At 39.7% G+C, this 15,317-nt stretch overlaps 1 protein-coding gene across 1 annotated transcript; it reads right to left on the bottom strand.

The window, feature by feature from the left end:
* Positions 1-14,837, bottom strand: LOC107091553 (GTP-binding protein REM 2-like). Its single transcript, XM_015385541.1, has 6 exons — positions 14,486-14,837; positions 14,301-14,361; positions 9,216-9,525; positions 9,019-9,092; positions 2,993-3,170; positions 1-624 (listed from the first exon to the last, which is right to left on the bottom strand). The coding sequence occupies exons 2-6, from the start codon at positions 14,352-14,354 to the stop codon at positions 332-334; spliced, it is 909 nt and encodes a 302-aa protein (XP_015241027.1). The 5' UTR covers positions 14,355-14,361; positions 14,486-14,837; the 3' UTR covers positions 1-331.
* Between the last annotated feature and the right edge of the window lie 480 nt (positions 14,838-15,317).

Raw genomic sequence — 15,317 nt, 5'->3', positions numbered from 1 at the left:
GCAATTTATTTAGCTTTTAAAAAGCTGTGGGGCTGGCAGTTTTCACATCTACAGCTTATTTACACCAGTATTTGTCTGATTATCTTTGTTTTAACTTGTGTACAAAAATCTCTATCATTATATACTTTGACATCATAGCTAACTGTCTGTACCTCCTTTATGATGATCCTTTAATCCATACTGTTATAACATCCTGTTGATTGTCCCATCCTACATCTCTGTCCACTAAGAGCTGTTTCTCTCCCTTCTCTAATTTTTCTTTTAGTTCACTACATCACTTCAAGTTATTTTTGCTAAACATTCAAACTATTAAACGTCTCGATGTGGGCGATCACAGTGCCCCCAGATCGTGGCATGAGCGGGACTTCTGTCTCAGGAACCTGCCCACTTCTCTTTCTCGTGGGTACCGAGGCATCAGGCTGGTGAGGAAGCGTTTAGCACGAGAGGTGATGCTTTCTCGTTGACCTCCTCCACACATGTCCTCTGCACTGCACCCTGGGGGCCAAGGCGGCTGACCTCTGGCTAGTCGTACGGCAGACTCCAAGAGCTCAAGCGTGCGGTGATCCAGAGAGGCTGAGATCTCCAGATACAGACAGTTATAGAGGGCAGCACTGGACATGGCCTCTGATGGAGGGAATGGAGACCAGAGAGAAAATGTCAATAGATGTCACAGAGTTTCAAAAAAAAGGGTTTTGATGCCATCTATGCAAGAGGTTAATGTTATATGTTTTACAACTTAAAGGCACACTATGCAACATTTTTCAGTTAATTAATGTGTTCCATAACGTTTTGGATGATTAAATGACTCATTTCAGGTTGAACAAAGGTATTCTCGGCCGCCCTGGTGGTCTGTGGGGGAAATACCGCACTTGCAATTGCAGGAGCACCGACCCGCACCCACAGGCTCAGAAGTCTCGCGAGAGTCGGTCTTGCTTTACGGCGAGAACTGCTACACCCCCCAGTTAAAAGCATGCTTGTTGCTAGCACAGTGGTGATCTTTGTGCAGTGCTGCTTTCACACCGGACGCAGCAAAAGCAGCAAAATCGCGTCTGCTGCTTCACTTTTACTGCTTGTACCAGTTAGTTCTGACACGCGGCTGAAGCAGCTTTGCTGCTCTGGCTGCGCGGTGCAAAAGTGCGTCTGACGCGCGTTGGGCGGAGCTTCACTATCCTTTCTCTGCCTTGCAGCTATATTTGCTGTGATCAGTGGGAATAAAGTAGTTTTAATATGTTTTTAAGTGAGAAAATACACCTGAAAACGTAATCAGTGCAGTCAGTTCATTCAGATTTTCATCCTGCCTTACAATATTTTTTCTGTCGGAGCCGCTCAGACCCCCACATACCAGCGGTGCGCCGACAGTAGGAATCCCTTCATCAGCAGCCTCTGGCCGGGTCGCCTCCTCGCGGTTCACCGCGGCAGCCGGTAAGTGTTTTTCATTTAACTAATCCAAACTGCAGGCAGCAGGATAATAAAAGCGAACATATTCTGCTGGCAGATTTCTGCATTTTAAGTTAATTTAGGCTTCAAATAAACTATTTAGAGGAGTGATCATAGCGCTTTGTTTCTCTCCCTGCCAGCTCCCAGATCAGCTTCTCTGATTGGTTGACGCGGCTCGTCGAGCAGCAAAAATTAAATTTTTCCATCTCCAGCAGCAGTGCGTTTGCGGCACGTCACGCGCGTCAGATGCTTAGTCATTCGTTGCGTTCGCCTGTCTGCTAAGCTCAAAACAACCGCGCCTGGCTTGACGGAGAAACCAGGAGAACAGCTGTGCATATTTACTACAGTGCACTTTTACTTTCGCCCTCTGGGGGGAGCCTCGCTGGAAAATCAACACCGGTTGCATAGTGTACCTTTAATGAGCCTTGAACTCTTCTTTACTAGGTTACTGTACAAACACAAAACACAATGGGTTTTATAGGGATTTTATGTGGCAGAAAAGCTCAAACTAATTAAAAAATTTTTAAGTCGAAGTTGGATTTTTACAATTCTTCACCAATATAATGCAGAAGAGTGGGTGAGTTTTTATAGCCCCCTTTAAGATCTCTTTGTGAAGCCAACTTTCACTATGTCCAGCACTACCAACTTTAAACATCAATTCTATATATATATATATATATATATATGTCTAAAATTGCTTAAACTCCATCAGATTGGATGGAGGTCTTCTGTAAACATAATTGTCCTATCCCGGGGGGAGGAAATCTTCTGTCATAGTCTGAGGTACACTGCAGCATCTCCCCCTCCACAGCTAAGGGGTTGTTCGTGTGCACTTTTTTTTTTTTGTTATTGGAGAGTGCTGGTCTTTTAAAAAAATTGCGAAAATCCTCCAGTATACCTAACACTAAGCCTAACTGATTCACTGGTACCATGATTTCCTGGTTCAGTTGAAAAACAATTAGGTGATGTTAATGGGACTACTTTTTTTTTCAAACATAGGCCAACCCGCTAAAAATCCGTATTTGGCTCCCTTCTCATCTGCAAAAAAAAGATGGATCTAACCCCTCGATGGCAAGCTGCCTCTTTGTATCTGGTGACACCATCATGCTGGGTGAAGTTGGTGTTTTACTTGATACATAAAACACCAGAATATAAAATGGGGACAGTTTGCTTTTTATTTAACAATACTTATGGTACACCATCAGGATGTTGTTGACATTACTGCTAACTGTGTTTATAAATTGATGTGATGTTTAACCTTCATGTAATTGAGCTAATAACTAACTGTGTCACACAAGCTGAATGCTGTTAAAGTGTTATGAATGTGAAGAGGTAGCACACTCATTCTGAACGCTCTCTTACTCTGACTGTAATTGTGGCACCCTCTACACTCCCACACTGAGCTGAGGCATGCATTTCACATTTACGTTAGTGTTTACTGCCATTAGAATAGCAGAGAATTCCACCACCTGGGGCGAGAGCAAAAGCCAGACGAAACAACACAGGAGGGATGAGAAAAAAAACAACTCAGTAAAAATGGGATCTTCCCTCGTACCTTGAGCTGTAACCTCACGAGAGCGAACAAGGTCGCTCTTGTTACCAACAAGGATTATGGGAGTCTGAGGTTGAGTCTCTCTCAGGAGGAGTCGGAGTTGAGCAGTACGGTGGAAACTGCGCCTATCAGTCACAGAGAACACTAGAACGCACACCTCACACTGAAGAGCGGATAAGTCCTGTGGAGAATAAGAGAGGTTGAGACATAATATATGACATCTTAGGCTACGTTCACACTGCAGGCCTTAATGCTCAATTCCGATTTTTTTGTGAAATTCGATTTCCTAATATATGCAACTTGTATGTGATCTCCTGTGTAAACTGCATTCATACAGCTTAAGTGTCCCGCATGCGCAGTAGAGGACGCAATGACGTCACAAGTCAGCGTGCTTCTTGTTTACGGAAGTAAACATGGATTTAGTGCTGGAGCGCATCTAGCGATCTTTCCACACCTTAAAACCTCCATCTTTTGAAGATGGTTAAAAAAAATACTACTCTCAGCATTATCGTCGCCATGGTGTTTGTTTTTCTTGCCGCTTCTATGTAGCAAGAAGCAGAATAGTGACCTATGTCGGTTACTAATGGTCTTCAGGTCAGATGAATGCGACCAGACTGTTTACACACAGGTCACATTTGAAAAGATCAGATTCAAATCGGATTCAGGACTAAATAGCCAAATGGCCTGGGTCGGATTGGAAAAAATCGGATCTGCGTTGTTCAGGCTGCCATGAAAAGATCACCTCCAGATCACATATGAGCAAAAAAAATCGTATTTGGGTCACTTCAGGCTGCAGTGTGAACGTAGCCTTAGTCTCCACAAGTTTAAACATCAGAGAAATATGGAAACACAAATACCTGTCATTAGAAATCCCAGTATTGCTTCTTTTTCATAAAAAAACAACATATTTCCCATCAAACAAACCGTACTATATATGGACAGGTGCTGCTTGCTGAAGTCCAAGAAACACATGGTCTGTTTATCTATCAAACTTCTGGTATAATTCTGGTTAAATGTGCGACCACTCATCTTAGACCAGAGATGTCAAACTGGTTTCAGGAAGGGCCATGTGGCTGCAGGTTTTCTTTCCAACCAAGCAATGGCACACCAGACTCCAGCCATCTCAGTGAGTCCAATCTGAACATGATGACTTGATGAGATGAATGGAGTCTGGTGTGCTATGTTTGGTTGGAAAGAAAACCCGCAGCCACACGGCCCTTTCTGGAATCAGTTTGACACTCCTGTCTTAGACTGTAAATTAAACGGTGTCCAAAGTTTAATACATTTTGGTTTTGGCCTAAGGTGAAGCTGAAAGAAAGACAGTCCTCCTTCTTCATTGTGCTATTTAACTTTGTGCAGTACACCTTAACACTTTCATCTCAACAGACACTAAGATAATGCTGTCAACACCAAGCCTGACAGTTGGAAGTGTTCCTTGGTTTAAAAACTTCACATTGATCCTTTTAAAGTCACTTCTTTCCTCTTATGACCAAATAGCTCAGTAGTCCTACCAGTTTAAACGAGATAGTCTAATCCAACCCCTCCAAAAAATTGTCAAATATCCAGTTAGGATTAAACCAGGAACTTGCTCATGATGTAACCAAAGTAACACAAAACCAAATATCAATGGTTGTCTTCAAATGAAAATATTTGAGACTTATCATTGTGAACATATGTTGACTAACAAAACCTACAATAAATTCAAACCTGTACATTGAATTTGTTTTTGAGGCTCCATGAAGATGTGTTTCTAAACCTGAAACAAACACTTTCCCATCGCTGCCAGTGAATGAATTTCCCCCTTCTTTTTCATAGTGGTAAATGATATGTAGGTAAACACTGACAGCTTTACAAATGCTAGATCTAAGGGCTACGTTTGACACTGAGGATAATCAACAATCTTAAACATTTGACCAGAAGTTCAGGAAATGTTCTCTCATGTCTCAGATACTCTTTGAAAATGGTTCATCCATGACTACTTACATTTTCCCCAAACTGGGAAGTTTGACCACATTACACCAGTAATAACATATTTTCACTGTTAGCCTTGTAAGATTCCATTTTCAGGTCTGTTTGCTCATGTATGAGGCTCTCTACATGGTCTGTCACTTCCCTGTCGCCTGACCTTTTACCCTTTCTCACTTTGCACCAACTCTGTTCTCAGGTTACTGGTCTTCTTAAGGTTCTTAGATCCAGAAGGAAAACCATCAAGGATTCTGCTTTATCCTGTTGTGTCCAATGCTTTAGGACCAATCTCTCTCATGCTGTTAAGCAAGCATGTTCTATGAAGGTTTTTAAAGTTAAAAACCCACTTGTTCAACCTATCTCATCTTATGAATCTCAGTTTTGTGTATTAAGATTGTTTTGATCCTGGTATTTATTTGTGTTTTATTTGCTTTGATAATTTTTCAAATTTGTGTTTGACTCTATATAGTTTGAATTTTTATCTTCTAGTAATAGTTCAGCACTTTCTTTAAAAGTGCTTTATAAAAACATTATCCCAAATGGTTGACAAATGATAATTTTTTGTATAAGTGATAAATCAGCGGTAATGGAGTATTTTTCATCTAAATAAATAAATATGTTAGCATTAGTCCAAGTAATAGGAGTGTGTAATAGGATATTAGGGGTTGTTTTTTTGTGGGAAAGTAAGTTTCCGGTGCTTCAGTTTTACAAATAAAATGAACTCCTCGTACATTACAAACTGGCCTTTGTAGAATCTGGAAAGGTCTGTAGGCCATGGTAAGGCAAATGCACTGCAAAAAACATACATGCTAAACACAAAAAAGGAGGCTAGCAAGCTCCATAGCTTATGCACAAAATACATGCAATAGAAAAACACTGATAATAGAAAAAAATACTTAAGATTTTGATGTAGAGATGCACGGCTGCTGCTGAGATACCTTCCAAGAGTGAAAAAGCTCTTTTGTTTAACAAATAGGGAAAATTTGAAGCATCTGCCAAATTTAGCATTTACTACTTAGTTTTAGCTTTACCTTACAGAAAAAAAAACAAAAAACATTAAAATTATATCGCCTGTGGGACCGGCCAACAGAGGGCGCAAGGGAGCACCCCACCCACCCAATGACCTTGATTAAGACAAAAACATACAGATTAAAATTTAATTATAAAATTTTAATATTTCGAAATATATTGATATATAATTTTTAGATTTGCAAGATAAATATTTAATTTTTTATGACGAGTAAAGCTGTTTTCATTTATTTTGGTCAGATTGGTGATATATTTATGGCGCAAAAATCTTTGCCCATTGACTCGCATTAAAAATTGTACATGCGCAGTAGTATGAAGGACCAACTCTGCCATATTTAAAAATAAATACAGAAATAAGTAAATGCTCAATAAATGTATAAGCATACAATTAATTGCCAACAAAAAAGTGAGACATAAATGTATATAACTCTTAATTAGCTTCTTTATTTATTTGCCTTTGTAATATTTACCTTATTTATTTTTCTGTCCTTTATAATCTTCAACTTTATTTTTTAATTACTTATATTTTTAAGTATTTATTTATGTGCATGTTATTATATTTTTGTCTGTTTTATTCTTCCTTTGTATTTTTTTACCTTAGTTATTTCTTCACCGCTGTTTATTTCTCTCTGCCTTTTTACATTTCTCTATGCCCTTTTTACATTTCTCTATGCATTTCTATCTCATTATGCAAATGAGGAGGGGGTGTGGCCTAGAGAGTCAACTTCTGCTCATTGGTTGGCTTGGCGGTCCATCTTCTTAAAGGAGAATTCCGGTTTTTAACACTTTTAGCCCATTTTCTGTAGTGTCCAGGATGAAATCGAATGATCGACACCAAAATTTTGACAATTGGTCCTGTCTCTGCTTTTTGGCTCATGCAGAATCACCCCCTGGCTGCTTCAGAATGGCTTTCATAGTGCATGTCCGATAATGTCCTTAAAACAACCTTAAACGTTCTTTTTTTAAAATATGCTACTCACCGGGTCGTCAGCGCTGTTCAAGCTGGCTGCCGTCAGCTTCGGAGCTCCGCTGGTGCCGCGGTCCTCTCAATTTCGTCACATTTTCTTTTAAATTACGCATTAAATCTGTGAATGGGCCATATGGTGATGCTTAAAAGTATAAGGTTCTCGCCTCAAATGATCTTAAAACGTACTTTTATTGAACAACAGCAACAGAAAAGAGAACATTTAACTTAGTACTCTGAGCTCTGTGAGTTAAGAAGATGGACAGCCAAGCCAACCAATGAGCAGAAGTTGACTCTCTAGGACACACCCCCTCCTCATTTGCATAATGAGATAGAAATGCATACAGAAATGTAAAAAGGGCAGAGAGAAATGTAAAAAGGGCAGAGAGAAATGTAAAAAGGGCATAGAGAAATGTAAAAAGGGCATAGAGAAATGTAAAAAGGCAGAGAGAAATAAACAGCGGCGAAGAAATAACTAAGGTAAAAAAATACAAAGGAAGAATAAAACAGACAAAAATATAATAACATGCACATAAATAAATACTTAAAAATATAAGTAATTAAAAAATAAAGTTGAAGATTATAAAGGACAGAAAAATAAATAAGGTAAATATTACAAAGGCAAATAAATAAAGAAGCTAATTAAGAGTTATATACATTTATGTCTCACTTTTTTGTTGGCAATTAATTGTATGCTTATACATTTATTGAGCATTTATTTATTTCTGTATTTATTTTTAAATATGGCAGAGTTGGTCCTTCATACAGTAGCTCCTCTGCAATACAAAAGTATAGCACGGCATAGGACACACCTCTTGTGTGAGGCAGGGACTCTCATCACAGTCGCAGTCGAACTGATTGACAGGTCGAGTCGGAGAAGTAAATCCTTTAAAGCAAACTTACGAAGAGAAGCTGGAGGTGTAAGAGATTGAGGGTGACGAACATAAAAATTAATTAGCAGTCCGAAGACAGATGGAGACGGTATACTCATTCTTAGAAAATAAATAGTTTTTATATATATATAAAAAAATATAAAGCTGACTAATAGCTTCTTCATTATTAAACTGGTATATTATTCTTTTAGGTTTGTGACCATGCAAAACATAGATTTGCCTTCACAAAGCCTCAGAAGGGCAAGATTTATGTATAAAAAGTAAACCTGTACATGAAATTATGTTTTGTTTTTAAAAAGTCTTTTTATAGTGTTTTTTGTTGGCATTCATATCACTATACTGGTGTGATAACTTAGTATACGTTTGATTGGTGTTTGGTATGCATCTACTTTGAATTTATAGGCCCCGCTGGAGAATACACCACCATCCGCCACTGATCATGACCTAGGCAGAGCTTCAAACCACAAATGTAAGTCCAATACTGCTACACAAAACATTACAAACTGCAGGAGAAGAATGCGTGTCTTCAGTATTTTCACACATGCATCTAATTCAGAAACGCTAATGTATTCAGCTGGCAATCCCAGTCTGTGGGCGGCTCAAGCCAAGATATACATAGACGCCTCTGAAACGTACTTGAGGGAAAAGAGGCAGAGATATCCAAACAACCCAAGAGCGAGTGCTCCTCACTGGAACAAATGCACATGCTGCAGATTTACTGTCCTCTGTTTGTCACAACGCCTCTCCAGGCTGGGCACTTATTTTCACCCCAGCACTGACAAGAATAAAACAAGAACACCCAGAGAATGCTCTCCAGCAATAAAATGGTAAATAATACTTGCTTTGACATGTTGCAAGAATAGTCCATTAGTATTTACTTGCTTTCCTTTTAGATGTTTTGAAACTGCTTTCCTTTAATCTGTCTAAAATAGTAGGCATCATTTAGTGAGCTTAAATAAAAAATTTTTTGGCTGTTTAATAATTATTTATTTTGGCTCACCACATCACAAACCTCCTCAAACTATTAAAAAAGATTATGTCAAAAGTATAACCCAAACCTGACAGTCCTGTAAAAATTATAAAGTAGCTGAGCTTATGGGTTGCTGTAGCAGAAAGATGTCAGCGGCCTAATGAGGGAAGTGGAAGCAGCAAGGACCCTGAAGTGTTGTTTGGCTTACCTGTCTCCAGTTGTCATAGATAATGATGGTGCTCTCCTCATCATCCACAGTGACTGTGCGCACATAACCCTCCCCTAAGGATAAAGGACATCAGCAGTTAGCTCTTAGGTAAGACAAACTGTTATTTATTCACTCTCTCTGCAGTGACACTGAACAAGACACCCTCCTTCTATATCAGTACTGTCATATCCTTGTACCATCAGAATCCACTGACGCAGTACGGTCCATGTCGCCAGTGATGGCAACAAGGAGTGATGACTTCCCAACTCCATTCTGACCCAACAGGGCGATCCGCAATGGCCCGTCATGCCTGCCCTCTACAGAGACAATGGGAGTGTCATCCAGGGCTGGGCTGAAGCTGAGCGGTGAATGAGAAGGTCCAGCTGCTCCAGATGTCCAGTCACCTTCATCATGAACAGCTTCTTCCCGTCGAAGTTGGTGCTTTATTGGCAGAGGAGTACTTCCTCTGCGGACAGTGGGGGTGCTGGGTAGAGTCATGCTGTCACACTGAACAGATAAACAGGTTGTGTCAACATGTAACAAAATCACAAAAAAGTCTTTTCTCAACTTGTTCTAGTATGTGAATATGCCTTTTTTAATGGCATATGGTCTTGCAAAAGAAAAAGATAAAAAAAAAATAAACAGAAAAAAAAATCTATTCGACTTGAACGTGTAATTAAAAAAGATAAATGCTTTTCATCAGAGTCCTCCATGTTGCATGTAAAAACAATGCCAAATGGAGATAAATGTCCTACAATTCAATATGTAGTTTTTTTCAGTTTAAATGGTGCCACATTTGTGAGAAAAACACAATAGTGGTTGGACCAGAAGTGCCAAACTGCATGTGATACTACTGGCTATTGTTGGGTGTTATTTATTGGATTGGATGATGGGAGCTTGAATAAACAAGAAACGTTATCAGTAAAGCACTATAATTGTTAAAAGCCCCTGCATCTGATGTTGTTTTGATCTCTCAAATGCTTTTTAAGTTGTTTATCGAGTGGCAGAAGAGGTTATTTTATTAAAATAAATCACTTGTATATTGCACATATGCAGGAATTCAGGCTTTTTTACTGTAGGCTTCTAACTTTGCCGTGACAGTTTTCTCTGCCAGTGGGTTTCATTCTGTAGGTCTCCAATCAGCCACTGGAGCCTTTTTCGCACTGATATTAGTGGGTTAATGCAGGCTTTTCCGACACGGGTCGACCTGCCAACAATCAGCTTATGGCTCCCTTCTCATTAGCAAAAAAAGCTGGGTCTGCCCATTGGTGGCATGCTGCATGGCCTCTGTCCCCCCCACTGCTGCGTGTCTGTTGACGCCATTATGCTGGATTAGCGTGGATAATGTCAGCAGTGCGACAGAAATCAGGAAAGTAAACAATGGAGAGCAACAAGTAAGGGAAAGCAACAAGTAAGGACACCATCACATACAGTAGTCAGTGTGCTTTATAGTTTCATTTGTCCCTCCGAATCAAGCTCATTAGTGCTGTGCCATGTTTACCGAATGCAAGCAGTTGTTTTGGCTCGTTAGATCAAACTTCTGCACGTTGCGCTATATGGTATGGCATAAATTAGCAGGTTGACATGGGTCCAATATTGCCATTGTATACCGATCAGAGCCAAGTCTTTGAAGGTGATTTTAACCCGGTCTCTTGCTAACTAATTTGACACGGGTTGACACGGGCCAGTGAGCAGTCCTTACTGTCACTAAAAGCAGATTGTTCGCAGGTTTAAAAGTTTTTTTAGCCAGTGGGAAAGGGGTGTTTTCTCAAAGCAGTTACACCACATGTCTTTTGAGCGGAGAAGCGTGATTGCCAATGCAGGGAAAGTTGCTATCCCTCTGCTGGCTGTCACTGCATATAAAGGAAAAAAGCCTAAAAGCGTCAAAATGTTGAAGGTTTGTGTTGGTCACTAGGGCAGAAAAAATACTCCAGATAAAACAAAATAATAATTTAATGTGTACAAATAGCTCAAGCTCATATAGCAAACCCCATGTTGTGCATATCACTAAAAGAAAGTTACATGACCAATACAAGAGCTGTTTTGAACTGACTCTGATGGGCCAAACTGTGTTTATACTGTCTACGGGATGTATCTGCAAAAAGAAGCCCTGATCTTTTTTGGTTCATCATCATATCAATGAAGAATAATAAAGCAGCCTCTAGGCCAAAAGAAAGGTTTCTACCATGTTGGACTAGTTGGATCTCATATTGAAAAATAAGGTATTTGTTTTCATTTCTTTGTTGTGTCATCCTGTTTTCAAGTTTACTCTTGGTTTACTAATCTTTAATACTATTTTTTCTTTTCTTTTTTTTTTTGCTCTACAAGCATCCTCATTCACATTGTTACTAACATTTACCAGCTATGGTTCATGTATCATTGTTTATTGACTGCACTGGACAATATCAAAGATGTTTCAAATATAAATGGCAACATTAAATAAAACATACAATGACTTAAATTAAATAATTGTTTATACTAGGTCAGTGCCAGTTGTCTGTCAAATAGGCTGCCTGAAGGATGTCAGTACAAAAATATACACTCACCGGCCACTTTATTAGGTACACCTGTCCAACTGCTCGTTAACACTTAATTTCTAAGAAGCCAATCACATGACGGCAACTCAGTGCATTTAGGCATGTAGATATGGTCAAGACAATCTCCTGCAGTTCAAACCGAGCATCAGTATGGGGAAGAAAGGTGATTTGAGTGACTTTGAACGTGGGTTGAATGATTGTTGGTGCCAGAAGGGCTGGTCTGAGTATTTCAGAAACTGCTGATCTACTGGGATTTTCACGCACAACCATCTCTAGGGTTTACAGAGAATGGTCCGAAAAAGAAAAAACATCCAGTGAGCGGCAGTTCTGTGGGCGGAAATGCCTTGTTGATGCCAGAGGTCAGAGGAGAGTGGTCAGACTGGTTCGAGCTGATAGAAGGGCAACAGTGACTCAAATAACCACCCGTTACAACCAAGGTGGGCAGAAGAGCATCTCTGAACGCACAGTACGTCAAACTTTGAGGCAGATGGGCTACAGCAGCAGAAGACCACGCCGGGTGCCACTCCTTTCAGCTAAGAACAGGAAACTGAGGCTACAATTTGCACAAGCTCATCGAAATTGGACAATAGAAGATTGGAAAAACGTTGCCTCGTCTGATGAGTCTCGATTTCTGCTGCGACATTCGGATGGTAGGGTCAGAATTCGGCGTCTACAACATGAAAGCATGGATCCATCCTGCCTTGTATCAACGGTTGAGGCTGGTGGTGGTGGTGTCATGGTGTGGGGAATATTTTCTTGGCACTCTTTGGGCCCCTTGGTACCAATTGAGCATCGTTGCAATGCCACAGCCTACCTGAGTATTGTTGCTGACCATGTCCATCCCTTTATGACCACAATGTACCCAACTTCTGATGGCTAGTTTCAGCAGGATAATGCGCCATGTCATAAAGCTGGAATCATCTCAGACTGGTTTCTTGAACATGACAATGATTTCACTGTACTCAAATGGCCTCCACAGTCACCAGATCTCAATCCAATAGAGCATCTTTGGTATATGGTGGAATGGGAGATTCGCATCATGGATGTGCAGCCGACAAATCTGCGGCAACTGTGTGATGCCATCATGTCAATATGGACCAAACTCCCTGAGGAATGCTTCCAGCACCTTGTTGAATCTATGCCACGAAGAACTGAGGCAGTTCTGAAGGTAAAAGGGGGTCCAACCCGTTACTAGCATGAGGTACCTAATAAAGTGGCCGGTGAGTGTACACTACAGACCTTTTGTCTGTACAAAATGCCAATTACAAGTAAACAGACTAACATTTACTTTAACCTCTAAAATGACAGGTTCAGAGCTTTGTTGTTTGTGTGTTTTTTTTTTATGAAGCCACCTTGAAGCTACTGCTAACAGAAACGTCATGATTTCTTTCCCAAGCTAATATAAGAGAAGATTGATAAATAAGTGACTCAATACAAGTTTTGTTTTTTAACCAATATGAATAATAAACAAAACTTTCCTGCACTGATATTCTTAGTATTCATTTGCAACACATGTAACTGACCTTGAATCTGTATATGATTATATTAAATTGACTATCCTCTTCTGTAAATAAACAGAATCTGACTGTCTTGAGAGTACTTTTGTGGTGAATCAACTTCATACATAAACTGCACTGACCTGAGCTGTTGTTGTCCTAATTTCTTACCTTTACACTCCAACCAGTTATCATTTCATAGTTATTTAATAGCTTTTCTAAAGAACTAACTTATTTTTGAATACAGCTCTTTAAAAACCTTTTAACAAGCAATAACCTTTTAAATAGCAATTCAGCATCTACACCCATTTTCCATAGTTGTTATCGAACATTATTGTGCTTTTTTTATTCTGCCAAATACTGTTACACGACTAGTCAACCAGTTGCTAACCTATTGCCATTTGGTGAATATAAACCTATGGTAAATTACATACCATTTAATCAATTTTTTTTAATGTAACATATATAATGCTTTAAAAATGCAACTGTTTTTATAGAGCTGTTATCCAGCTCCAAACAGACAGTGTAAAATATTACAGTTAAATGATTGAATCCTATTAAATATATATTTATATCAACAAAACAGTTGCCCGCAGTGACATTTTAAGTTGATTGCTCACAAACTTTAATTTCTTATTCTAATCATACTAAAAAGTCACTAAAAGGCAATAGTAAAAAAAAATCAGGTGCATCCACTCTCCACCTACATTAACACACATAAAGTAAAAAAAAATAAATAAAAACTTGCTTAACAGGGGCTGAGCAAGACATTATTATCATGGGCTTAGCCTAGAGATTATTTCATTATAAAGAAGGTGCTGTTCTAATTCTTGCCCCCGCATCTGACATCTTTCCCTAACTGTGCTACGACGCGAGGTTCAACCAGAACCACATGAAAAATATTATTGTTTATAAATGGAATTGTCCTGAGCTGTCAGAGGAAGCAGTATGGGCGCGTGCAGTTGAGGCACTAAACCCTTGTAACAAATGCAAGCATGTGTGCCGAGCTAAAACACAGAAAAGTGTGTGAACGCCCCTTTTTCCTCAGTTGTGCACATATTGTTACAGATGAGAATGGTTTTTCAACTCTAATAAAAATAACGAAAGACCACTTTGTTAAAAGCCCTCAAAGCAAACCCCTGCTCCGCCACAGCATAGTCTGCGTGACTTTCAATAGTCAGTGCATGCAAGAAAACATAATAATCTAAACAGGGATTATTGGGGCTCTCAATGCCCCATGTTTTCCTACCTTGGAGGCATTCTCCTCGATACTGAGTCTATCTTCGGGCACATCTGTCGGCATCTGCAAGCTGAAATAAAGCGATCGGGGGTGAGGAGTCCAGAAGACACAGAGAAACACTAGGATTAACCCTCTCAACCCCAGCCCAGTCAGTTAATAAACCCAAGCCCCGCTGGCCCGGTCTGATTTCTCACCTCTCAGGTGTCTGTCGGCAACTAAGTAAGCGTGGTTTCTCTCTCTCTTGCTCCCCCTTTCTCTCTTCCCCTGGCGCCTTCTTTTTCTCTCTCTCTTCCTCCTCCCTTCCTCACTGTTCTCTCAGGTTATAGGGCCCAGGTCCAGCTCTGCAGGCAGCACCGTAATTCATCACTTCAGACTGACTGCTGTGTGACTCACACCTACTAAATGCTTTCCGGATACAGACTTCCTGCTGAGAAGGAAAGATGAAAACTGGCCAACAAAAAAAGCTTTTATGCAGGTTTCTGCTGCAGATGTATGCAGTTAATTAATAGCAGACAGAAAAACAAAGCGGTGATGTAGCTTGACAAAAAGCAGGACTGTGGATAGATGGTCAGTATCACGAATCTCTCATTAAGCACTTATACTGGCAAATGAGGCGATACAGAACATGACCCCTAGAGGGCAATACAAGGCAAGCATTTTCCCTACTAATTGGTCACAGTGGAGAGTGAGCATGTAGGCTACTTGGGGGATAGGCTAAGAAAACCAAATTATTGACATATATTTTTTGTAAAAGATAGTTAAAGTTATTACAGTTTTTCAAGCTCCCTGAACCGACCAATGATAATATTAGATTATGCAGACTGATTCCAGTTCATTTTTGCAACAGCCACATCATCACATCAGTCTCCTTCATACCCACACTGCCTGATCATCGTTGTGTTCTTTGCCTAACCCACTTTGTTGAAATATATAAAATTGAGACTTCACATAAATATTTTCAGGTCATAATTTGAGTTGCTTGCTATTAGCATTTTTTATTAACACATTATATATATATATATATAT

Source organism: Cyprinodon variegatus, unplaced genomic scaffold, assembly GCF_000732505.1.
Source record: "Cyprinodon variegatus isolate N-32 unplaced genomic scaffold, C_variegatus-1.0 Scaffold343, whole genome shotgun sequence".
NCBI classification, from domain to species: domain Eukaryota; kingdom Metazoa; phylum Chordata; class Actinopteri; order Cyprinodontiformes; family Cyprinodontidae; genus Cyprinodon; species Cyprinodon variegatus.
This window is presented reverse-complemented; position numbering and strand designations above follow the sequence as displayed.